Raw genomic sequence first — 11,178 nt, 5'->3', positions numbered from 1 at the left:
TGTGCTGACTGCCAGCTCAGAGCCTGGAGCCTGTTTCAGTCTGTGACTCCCTCTCTCTCTGACCCTCCCCTGCTCACGCTGTCTCTCTCTCTCCTAGAAATAAATAAAAATATTAAAAAAAATAAATAAATAAATCAGTGGACTTTGAGTAAAGCAGATTACGCTCCACAGCATGGATGAGCCTCAACTAATCAGTTGAAGGCCTTAACAGGCCAGACACTGACCTCCCGCAGCAAGAGGGAATTCTGCCACAGATTGCATTTGGACACCTTGCAACTCTTCCCTGAGTCTCCAGCCTGCCAGCCTTCCCTCAGATTTTGGACTCAACAAGCCTCCGCAGTTGTATGAGCCAATTCCTTACAATAAATCAGTCTCTCCCTCCCCTTCTCCCTCTCCCTTCCTCCCTCTCTTTCTCATATATATGTTTATATATGTATCTCCTGTTGCTTCTGTGTCTCTGAATAACCCTGACTAATACAGTATCTATTAGAAGGGGAAAAAATGCCCTGTCATCCTGAATGGTGAAATCTTAGACTCATTTCCACGCAGTTCAGGAAGAAGATCAGGATGCCGGCTTTCTCCATTTTCTGATAACTGTTTCTGTGGGCTGGGTGTCCAGGCATGATGTAGCTGGTCCTCTGCACTCAAGCTGTTGGCCGGGCCATCACCGCATTCAGCTCAAGGTTCAGCTGGGGAAGGGTCTGCCTCCAAAATGACACAGGTCAAGCTGGCAAGACTCAGGTTCCCATGGGCCGTTGACCTGAGGCCATCCCCTGGTTCCCTGTCACCAGGCTTGTCCACAGGGCAGGACACAACATGGCAGCTGGCCTCATCAATATGAGCGAGTAAGGAGAACCACGGGTTGGGGGGGTGGGGGGACCTGAAGGACATTCTAGAGAGTGAAAGTGACTAAACTCAGTGACAGGTCAGATTCAGGGGCATAAGGGGTGGGGGTGAAGATCCACAGAAGATGCAGAAGGAGTTTGCAGCCTGAAAGAACCGTGGTGGTGAGAGATGAGCAGCTTTAGAAAGACTTCTGGGCTTTGTGGTGGTGGGCTTGGTTTGAGAAGCTGTGGGGTGAGCTACCTCACAGGTATGTGTTCAGAACCACAGCCTGTCATTTTTTAGCATTAAACTCGGGAAATGCTCTGGAAGACTGGAGCAACAAATGCTGACCCACAAAGTTCTCAAGAAGTCGAGGGGCACCTGGGTGGCTTAGTCGGTTAAGCGTCCGACTTTCGCTTAGGTCATGATCTCACGGTTCGTGGGTTCGAGCCCTGTGTCGGGTTCTGTGCTGACTGCCAGCTCAGAGCCTGGAGCCTGTTTCAGTCTGTGACTCCCTCTCTCTCTCACCCTCCCCTGCTCACTCTGTCTCTCTCTCTCTCTCTCTCTCTCATAGAAATAAATAAAACATTTTAAAATTAAAAAAAAAAAAAAAAGACGGGCCCTGCTGGGGTTTTAAAAGGCACAGGTAGCAAGGAGGAGAGTGACCAGGCAGTTAGAGCCCACACAGAGTTCACAGGCCTGACAAGATCTCATACCTTTAGCTCATCACGGTCACCCACAGGCAGAGAAACTAACATCTGAGGATGTGATGGTACCTGGTCCAAGGTCACGTGACAAGCTCAAGACACTTACTGTTTATCTTGTGGTCATTACCTTTGTTTTCGGAACGGTACCCATTTCCCTGTGAGGATTGCCCCTTGCCTCCACTCTCAGCCCACAAGCTTCGGGCTCTCTCCCACCACTCTCACACCACAGTGGGCTTGTCGCCTGGCCCTCAGAACAGCGTGCTGCGTTCCCCTGGCCACAGAGACTGGTTTAGAGGCAAGTAGGTGACCAGCCAGAGAGACACCAAAAGACTTTTTTAGGGCCACAGAGGTGGGCACTTTCTCCCACTGAACTTGAGCATGTGCAGATGTGAACACATCTGAGGAGAGAAGAGCCTGTCTGAGGATGGAGGGAAGACAGAGGCCAGGCTCAGAGACAGAGACACTGTGCCATGCCAACAGTGTCAAGTCCAAGTTTAAATCCGTCCCTCTCGGGGTGCCTGGGTGGCTCAGTCGGCTAAGCCTCCGGCTTCGGCTCAGGTCATGATCTCATGGTTCGTGGGTTCTAGCCCTGTGTCAGTCTCTGTGCTGACAGCCAGCTCAGAGCCTGGAGCCTGTTTCAGATTCTGGATCTCCCTCTCTCTCTGACCTTCCCCTGCTCACACTGTCTCTCTCTCTCTCTCAGAAATAAATAAAACATTAAAAAAATTAAATCAGTCCCTCTCCTGACTGTTCAGTCATTCATTCCAATGAATTCCTCACCCCACCCAGCTGCTGTTTTTTGGCCTAATCTCACCTGGGTGGGAATTTTTGTTGCCCACAATCATGAATCCCAACTAATATGCAAGAAGAGAGTTTAATGGAGAGGAGAACATTGGATTCAGAACGCTGAGGTGGAATTAAAAATAGGCCTTTGCTTCTAGCCAATCAATGAAGACTTTTAGGATCAGATATATTCACTAGAGTAACTCATGCACACATGCCCAGGACACACATATGAGACTGTGGCAGCACTATTTATGTTACCAAAAAGCCAAATCCAAATGTCCATCAATAGGGGAATGGATAAATAAACTAGTATTCAAACAGTAGAATACTATTCAGCAAGGAAAAATAATCAACTATGGCTTTGCACATTGACATGAATGGATCTCAAAAACACAATGTAGGGTGAAAAAAGAAAGTATGGTTGCATTTGGATTAGTACCCATATATCCAAAACTTAGCAGTATATTATTTAGGGATATATACATCTGTAGAAAACATACAACAAGAGTCGGGAAAATGACAAACAAATACAGATTAGTTGTTACCCTTACAGGGAAGTTATGATTACACAGAATCATCCAGGAACTTTAAAAGCACTGGCAATATTCTGTGTCTCCAGCTGGGGTGGTAGGGGTGGTGAGTACTTGGGTATATGTGTTTTATGACTTTTACATCATATACATGAGTGTGAAGCATTTCACAATAAAAATAAATAATAAAAATGAATAATAATAAATAAAAGAGCCAGGATCAATACCTGGAATGTCACCACAGCCTGCAGTCAACAGGATGGTATTTCCACACCCAATTTGGTAGCTGTGTGTACAACAAAGGGAAGCAGCAATGGCTGCCATTTATTGAGCATGGCCCATGAGCTGAACGTTCCTAAACATTTGCATTTTCTTATTTAATTCTCACATTATCCCAGTGAGGTAGGTACTATGCTGAGAGGTAGGTTGTGAGGTGAGAGGTAAGTGCTGTGTAGGTCAAGAGGTAGGGAGTCCGTGAAATAACTTGACCAAGGCTATAGAGACAGCGAGAGAGGTAGAGCCAGGATCGGAACCCAGGACTCCTGCAGAAAACACATGCTGGGCCACCCCACGTACTGCCAAAGCCCACCCTCAGAGGCTGAACAAGCACCCCCCTCCCCATAATTCTCATTCCCAGTGCAGAGCTCTGGTAGCTACTAGATTGGCAGACATGTCACAAGCCAGGAGGCCTAAAGAAAGTCTCATCCTCCCACAGGCTCTAGAACAGCTGAATCTGTGTTGCAATTTGGGTCCAAACTGCCCAGGACTGGGAGGGAAAGTCAACTTGCTTGAGACTGAAGGAGTTCCTGGGACTCTGGAACTTCAATGCAGAAGTGTGGAAAGTCCGAGCATACCAGGAAAGGTTTGTCATCATAGCACCTGGTCATAAGCAGTAAGCAGGGCAAAGAACAGGCTGACCTGATGTTGCACAGATGCAGGGAGATGGAGAAAACAGCCACATGACTCTTGACCTTTAGGTGTATTAATCCATCCACTAATACAACATGACCCAATAAATGTCTTGAGGTTCTACTGATAGAAAAATGTGTCCCTCTCGTGTAAATGGACAAGACAAAACAGGAGTTCATGTCCCTCCCTCATCAGCAGAGAGAGTTGTAGGAAGGAGAGCTAGAAGCATTTGATTCCAGCAGGGGCCACAAAAGGAAGCACAGGCTCTTCTTCTCCAGCTCCAGCCCTCCTCAGGGAAAGGTCCAGCCTAGAGGGAATGAACCTTGAATGAGCCATGAACAGTGAGGCACCTCCTGTAGAAGGTGTTAGCAGGATTGTGGGAGAGCACTGGAGTCTTAGGAGGATTATTGAATTTCTGTTAGTCTGTTTTCTCATCTCTAAAAGGAGACAACAATAACCACTTCATAGCCTTGCTGTAAGGATTACACCGTATGTGAAGAAGTTGCTATAATATCTGACACACAGGTACTCGATAAATGATAGTTGTTATTTTTAATGTTTTATCATTATTTTAGACATGGATCTGTATCCTGGTTGTGAGATTAAGATGGAGAAATTTTATTTACATAAACGATCACTGGTTCAAGTAAAAATTACATCCTGGGTTGTGATACTTGATACAATGCTTGGTTTGAAAAAGCAGGCAATTGGCTGTTTTTCCTCTTCTTCTGGGTGGTGACTCCTCCTGTGGTTCGCGAAGATGCAGCTCAAGCCGATGGAGATTAACCCCGAGATGCTGAACAAAGTGCTGGCCCGGCTGGGGGTCGCCGGCCAGTGGCGCTTCGCGGACGTGCTGGGGCTGGAGGACTACGCTCTAGGCTTGGTGCCAGCGCCCTCCTGCGCGCTGCTGCTGCTGTTTCCCCTCACGGCCCAGCATGAGAACTTCAGGAAAAAACAGATCGAAGAACTGAAGGGACAGGAAGTGAGTCCTAAGGTGTACTCCATGAAGCAGACCATCGGGAACTCCTGCGGTACCGTCAGACTCATACATGCAGTGGCCAATAACCAGGACAAACTTGAGTTTGAGGATGGATCCGTCCTGAAACAGTTTCTTTCTGAAACGGAGAAGCTGTCCCCTGAAGACAGAGCAAAATGCTTTGAGAAGAATGAGGCCATTCAGGCAGCCCATGATGCTGTGGCCCAGGAAGGCCAATGTCGGGTAGATGACAAAGTGAATTTTCATTTTATTCTCTTTAACAACGTGGATGGCCATCTCTATGAACTTGATGGACGAATGCCTTTTCCGGTAAACCATGGCACCAGCTCAGAGGACTCCCTGCTGCAGGACGCTGCCAAGGTCTGCAGAGAATTCACTGAGCGTGAGCAAGGGGAGGTCCGCTTTTCTGCCATGGCGCTCTGCAAGACAGCCTGATGCCCTAGGGGAGGGACAGCTTTCTCACCCCTCTTCCCTTCAGTGTGAAACCTGTCCCCACAACGCAGTCTAAAATGCTTCAGTACTTGTGGAACACAGCTGTTCTCCTTTGGATGTGCAGATACGCTCTCACCCTCAACCACACCCAGGCACTAGCAGAGCTCAGCTGTCGATCGAGCAAAGTTGGATAGAAGCTTCAGATGGCGAAGCATTGTGCCCTAGTATGTATTGTACCTCAATAGCTAACGCTTTAAATGGCCACTTTGGTTTGTGTCTGTTAAAGTTAAGGCCTTGGATGTGGTTTAATTGTTTGTCCTTAACAGAAATAAAACTTTTCTGCTGATTAAAAAAAAAAAAAAAAAGTAGGCAATTAACTTTTAAGAAGCATGGTTACAGTTCAGGCAGCCGCCACCAGGGAGCTTTGTTGCCCAATGGCAAAAAAAAAAAAAAAAAAAAAAGCGTGGAGCCATAAACTGGAAATGCAGAGCATACATATCACTTTTTTTTTTTTCAAGTGTTTCCTTATTTATTTATTTATTTTTTTTTACAAATAGTTTATTGTCAAATTAGTTTCTACATAACACTCAGTGCTCATCCCCAAAGTGCCCTCCTTCATGCCCATCCCCCCCTCCCCCCCACATCCATCAGTCCTCAGTTTTTGTCAGCATTCAAGAGTCTCTCATGGTTTGCCTCTCTCCCTTTCCCCCACCATTTCCACCCTTCTTCTCTCCCTTGGTCCTCCGTCAAGTTCCTCCTAATCCTCCTATACGTGCAAACATATGGTATTTGTCCTTCTCTGCCTGACTTATTTCGCTCAGCATAACACCCTCAAGGTCCATCCATGTTGCTACACATGGCCAGATTTCATTGTTTCTCATTGCCATGTAGTATTCCATGGTATAGATAAACCACATCTTCTTGATCCATTCGTCTGTTGATGGACACTTAGGCTCTTTCCATGTTTTAGCTATTGTGGAGAGTGCTGCTAATACATATCACTTTTTAAACCTTTCCATAAAATATGCTTTCAAACTCAGGTAACAAACTTAGATATTAATTACTAACCAGCATTTGCATGTACATTCAAAGTACTATGTAATTCAGAACAAAAGTCAAAGACGTAAACGCCTACATAGAGCCTCTCACTGAGCTACTGTCACAATCCAATAGCACTTGAAATCTCTCTTTATTGCTTGGATGTCCATCAGTGATAAAATGGATAAATACATCTTGGTGTCTTTCAAGAGAGTATGACGCAGCTACAAAAATGAACACTAGGCATCTACACACACCAATATGGATGGATTTCATAAACATAATGTTGAGTGTAAAAGTCAGGCATAAAAGACTACTGAATGACTACATTTATATATATAAAGTCCTGAAATAGATGAGGCAAATTCTGATTTTAGAAGTCAGATTGGTGTTTATCTTTGGGGTTCAGGAAAGCAGCACATAAGGAAGGTTTCTAGGATACTGGTAACGTTTCTCTCTCGTTCAGGGTACTGATTCCATAGATGTTCTCAACAGTTAAAATTTATTGAACTGCACACTTACGATTCATGCACTGTTTCTATATGTACATAAAGCTTCAATTAAAAGTTTGTTTTAGGGGCACCTGATTGGCTCAGTCAGTTACACATCTTACTTCAGCTCAGGTCATGTTCTCACTGCTCGTGTTTACGAGCCCGGCATTGGGTTCTGTGCTGACAGCTCAGGGCCTGGAGCCTGCTTCGGATTCTGTGTCTCCCTCTCTCCGTCCTTCCCATGCTCATGCTCTGTCTCTCTCCCTCTTTCAAAAATAAATAAACGTTAAAAAAATTTTTTTAAAGAGTTTATTTTAAAATGCTGGGGATACCAGCATCCACATAGTGGGCTCTATGACTGTTCAATTTGTGCTCACCGGGTAAGTGTTCTCATCACTCTTCTCTTTTAACAACCCCTGCCCAGTGGCCTCAGGCAAGAGGGTGTGACAGGGACTGGCCTATCACAAAATGACATCTCCTTGACACTGGGGATTGGCCCTGGGGCCTATACTAAACTCAGCCAGGCTGATGGGAGCCCTTCTCTAGGATAAGGGTGCCTGCTGAAAAAGCTTCTCCCTTGATGTGGGGCTTACTACGTTTGGGGTGCCAAGCGCTATATCCCCCACAAGTAGAGGGGGACTATCTACATGAGGAGAGAATGGGGACAAAAGCAAAGAGAAGCAGAGGAATAGGACATGTGAGCAGGACAGAGACAGAGTTCCATTGCTCTAAATCTAAATCCCAGATTCTATCCTTCCTTGACTTCCCAAGATCTTCATTTCTCAATGCCGTGAACTAATCCAGTGTCTCTCCCAGCTAGATGAGGCAATAAATTGCTCTTTATGCTTAAACTTGCTCCTGATACCTACAGCTGAAACAGCCCTGACTAATCCACTGAGCAACTGGGCGGATGACAGGAAGCCTACTGGAGGAGGCCACAGGAAGAGGAGGGGCGCTCGCTGTCTTCTGGAGTAAGTGTGAGCATCCTGAGTCCATCTCATCCGGGAAGGGGATGAGAGCTCTTCCTGGATGTCGAGAAGTTTTCACAACTTGACATTGGTGTTTTATATGACCTTAGTCTACATCAGGGGTGGCGGTTAGTGCCCAAGGTAACAATATATAATCACCCCCTAGCTAGGGCTTCAAACTGAGATTATGTTCTTTCTAATTCTCAAGGTAGTTGACGTCAAGCCTCCACCTAGCAGAGCTTAGAAATATGTCTTTCTTTCCTGGATTTCTCCCATCAGTGAAAAACCACAAAATACCCAAGGATGCTTGCTGGTCCGAAGTGGGGGAGGGAGCAGTTTTGGCCATTAAAATCTTGAGGAGAAGAAATTAAACAATCTTCCTTCAGCCAAGATGTTCAGCTATTTTTGCTCTCAGTGCCACATGGTGTCACTGTTGAAGCACGGGCAATGCCAGCACTGGCCTACAGTCCCCCGCTCTGGTCCCTCAGTGCTGATGGTGAAATACTGCTGGATGATCTGGGTCGGCTGAACGAGGACCCCACTGGCATCTGCTGCCGGGTTTGCCCCTTTGCTTCCTCTTGGGAAATGAAGCTAAGTGGGCTTCTCAGAGCACAGAGCCACTGGCTCCACTCCCCACAAGGCAGGTGGTTTGGGCTTGCCCCGCCAATTTCCTGGTTCAGACCCACCTTGGGTTCCTGAGTTCATGATGTTTGCATGAGCTCACAGCCACTTTCCCCAAGGTCTGGTGTGTCAGGGTGACAGGAGAAGCAGCAAGCCTTTTGTGACTTTCCTGATGTCACCGAATACTTTTTCCATGGACCTGTAAGGAGATATTCTAATTGATTTTTACCTTCCTGTATCCATGGCTGAAGATAAACCAGCTCCTTTTGACAGAGTCTTTTCTGAGCAAAATGAAGTGGGCTCTTGTTGCCTGAAACCAAAGTGGCTTCAGGAACACAAGCCCACAGCTGACAACACTGGCAGCTGGTGTGCTCCCAGGGCTTCCCAGGCGCCAGGCTCCACTGTAAGCCCTTTGCAAATATCTCCAGCTCCTTCTGGGGTAAATATAGAAACAGTATTATTTTGGGGCATCTGGGTGGCTCAGTCAGTTAAGCGTCTGACTTTGGCTCAGGTCATGATCTCATGGTTGTGAGTTTGAGCCCCATATAGGCTCCCTGCTGTCAGCATAGGGCCTGCTTCAGATTCTCTCTCTCTCTGCCCCTACCCTACTTTCTCTCTCCAAAATAAACTTTGAAAAAATAAAATAAAATAAATCTAATGGTTAAAAAAAATGCTATTGGTATTCTTTCTCCTAATAACCGTCCCCAACTACTCTGTCAAATCCTCCCTTCTTGCTAGATATAGATATTTGAGAAAAGACAGTCCTCCTAACAATATGAGATGACCATTGTTCATGTAAATAATATGTATTATTATGTGTATTATATTTATATTTGTGAATTTTTTCATTTCCCTAAAATTGAAGGCCACAGGTAGATCTAACACTTATAAAGTAAGTCCACTGCTCCCCAAACCTGGACATACAATGATACCTACACAATTAATTAAATGTGCCATGAGCCAATTCCAAAAATTCTAATTTTAACACCAATAGGTCTAACTTAAAAATTTTTTAAATGTTTATTTATTTTTGAGAGAGAGAAAGAGAGAGAGACAGAGCACAAGCAGGGGAGGGGTAGAGAGAGAGACAGAATTTGAAGCAGTCTCCAGGCTCTGGGCTGTCAGCACAGATCCCAATGAGGGCTCAAACTCACAAACTGTGAGATCATGACCTAAGCTTAACTGACTGAGCCACCCAAGCACCCCACAATGAGCCTAATAAAAAAACGTATTATGAGGTAGTTTGATAGTGCTATACTGTTTGAGAAACCCCTTCTTTACAAGTTTTTCTCCATTTCTCAGTAAGGGGGCTTTCTTTGGAAAGTTTATTTCCTTAAAGAACTTGCCCTTAGAAACTGAGGATGCTTTTTTGTTTTTTCATGCATAGGAACTCCCATATTCTAAACGACTATTTTAATCTAACAAAGCCTCCTGCTATTTTAACCATACTGTGGGAAATGCCTTTTCTTTTGCAATTAAAAAAAGCAACAACAAATTATCAGTCATTTATCCAATTTCTAGTGATCAGGACTTTTAGGAATAACCAAAGCAAAAACAAAACCAACAACAGCCACAATTTTACATGGTGAACTTCTAAAGAATCATATTTTGGGGATAAAAATAATGACCTGGCAAAAATGAGACTTGTTAAGAAATAGTGGCCAGAAAAGAAAATTCCCTAAGGTGAAGCTATTGAAGGAAACCAGATTTGCCACCCCAAAATTGCTGCTCTGGTATATTGATTATTTTTGGTCAAAAGCACTTACATACCAGGTGCTAGAGGTTACCTGACCTTTCTTTTCCTTCCTGAAAGCTAGAGCTAGAACTCCCCCGTGGAAGATGGCGTCTCTAACAGGGAGAAAGAAACATTCTTATCACCAGAGCTGAGATGTGGAGGCAGAGAGGAATCTTTCCAGCAAACCTGGTTAAACTAACCCTTATCTTTCTGGTTACTTTTCCGTGATTAACTGCCCTAGATCAAGCCCCTTTGTCTTGCCACATTTTACTACCGCTTGTCCAACTTAGTCTGTCAGTGTTTGGCTCTATTTCTTCGGATCTTCGTTTTTCTTGTGAGAGTTCCCTTGTACGATTTGGTTTGGTTTTTTGTTTTGTTTTGTTTTGTTTTCCAATTTGTGTTTTCCTCTTGTTAATTTTTTTTTTTTTTTTAAGTTCAAATTAGTGTAGTCTTGGCTTCAGGGGTAGAGCCCAGTGATTCATTTATCTCTTACATGTGACACCCAGTGCTCTAATGGCCATTGCTGGTTTAACTCATCCCCCCACCCACCTCCTCTCTAGCAGCCCTGAGTTTATTCAAGAGCTCTAGCCAAGAACTTAAGACAAATAGAGGAAAACCTTGTCCTGCCTGCCACTATAATAGGTAAATTTCCATGGTCCACTGAAAAGACTTGATCCCAATGAAAGTAAATAGAAACCAGCTCAATATTATTCTATTGAAAATCAAGAGGGGCGCCTGGGTGGCTCAGTGAAGCGTCGGACTTCAGCTCAGGTCATGATCTCACAGTCTGTGGGTTTGAGCCCCACCCCAGGCTCCATGCTGACAGCTCAAAGCCTAGAGCCTGCTTCAGATTCTGTGTCTCCTCTCTCTGCCCCTTGCCTGTTCGCTCTCTGACTCTCTCTCTTTCTCTCTCTCAAAATAAAGACATAAAAAAAATTTTTTTTAATGAAAATTGATCAAGAAATTAAATTGGCTTAATTGAATTTGCTCTGGAAATTTCCCTTTATTTTAAATTTTAAATTTACATAAAAATTAAATTTATGTCAATTTAAAAATACACTCCCATTATAAGCAATTGGAATGAACAGGAATATAGGCCTCCCCTCCCCTTCTCTGATTTCCGTTTCCCACTCCTATTC

General features: G+C 44.7%; 1 protein-coding gene across 1 annotated transcript; it reads left to right on the top strand.

Moving 5' to 3' along the window:
* Window positions 1-4,473: 4,473 nt before the first annotated feature.
* Window positions 4,474-5,540, top strand: LOC120232264 (ubiquitin carboxyl-terminal hydrolase isozyme L1-like). Its single transcript, XM_039232871.1, has one exon. The coding sequence runs from the start codon at window positions 4,518-4,520 to the stop codon at window positions 5,187-5,189; it is 672 nt and encodes a 223-aa protein (XP_039088802.1). The 5' UTR covers window positions 4,474-4,517; the 3' UTR covers window positions 5,190-5,540.
* Window positions 5,541-11,178: the final 5,638 nt, after the last annotated feature.

This window comes from Hyaena hyaena, unplaced genomic scaffold, assembly GCF_003009895.1.
Source record: "Hyaena hyaena isolate Hyena2069 unplaced genomic scaffold, ASM300989v1 scaffold_70, whole genome shotgun sequence".
NCBI lineage: Eukaryota > Metazoa > Chordata > Mammalia > Carnivora > Hyaenidae > Hyaena > Hyaena hyaena.
This window is presented reverse-complemented; position numbering and strand designations above follow the sequence as displayed.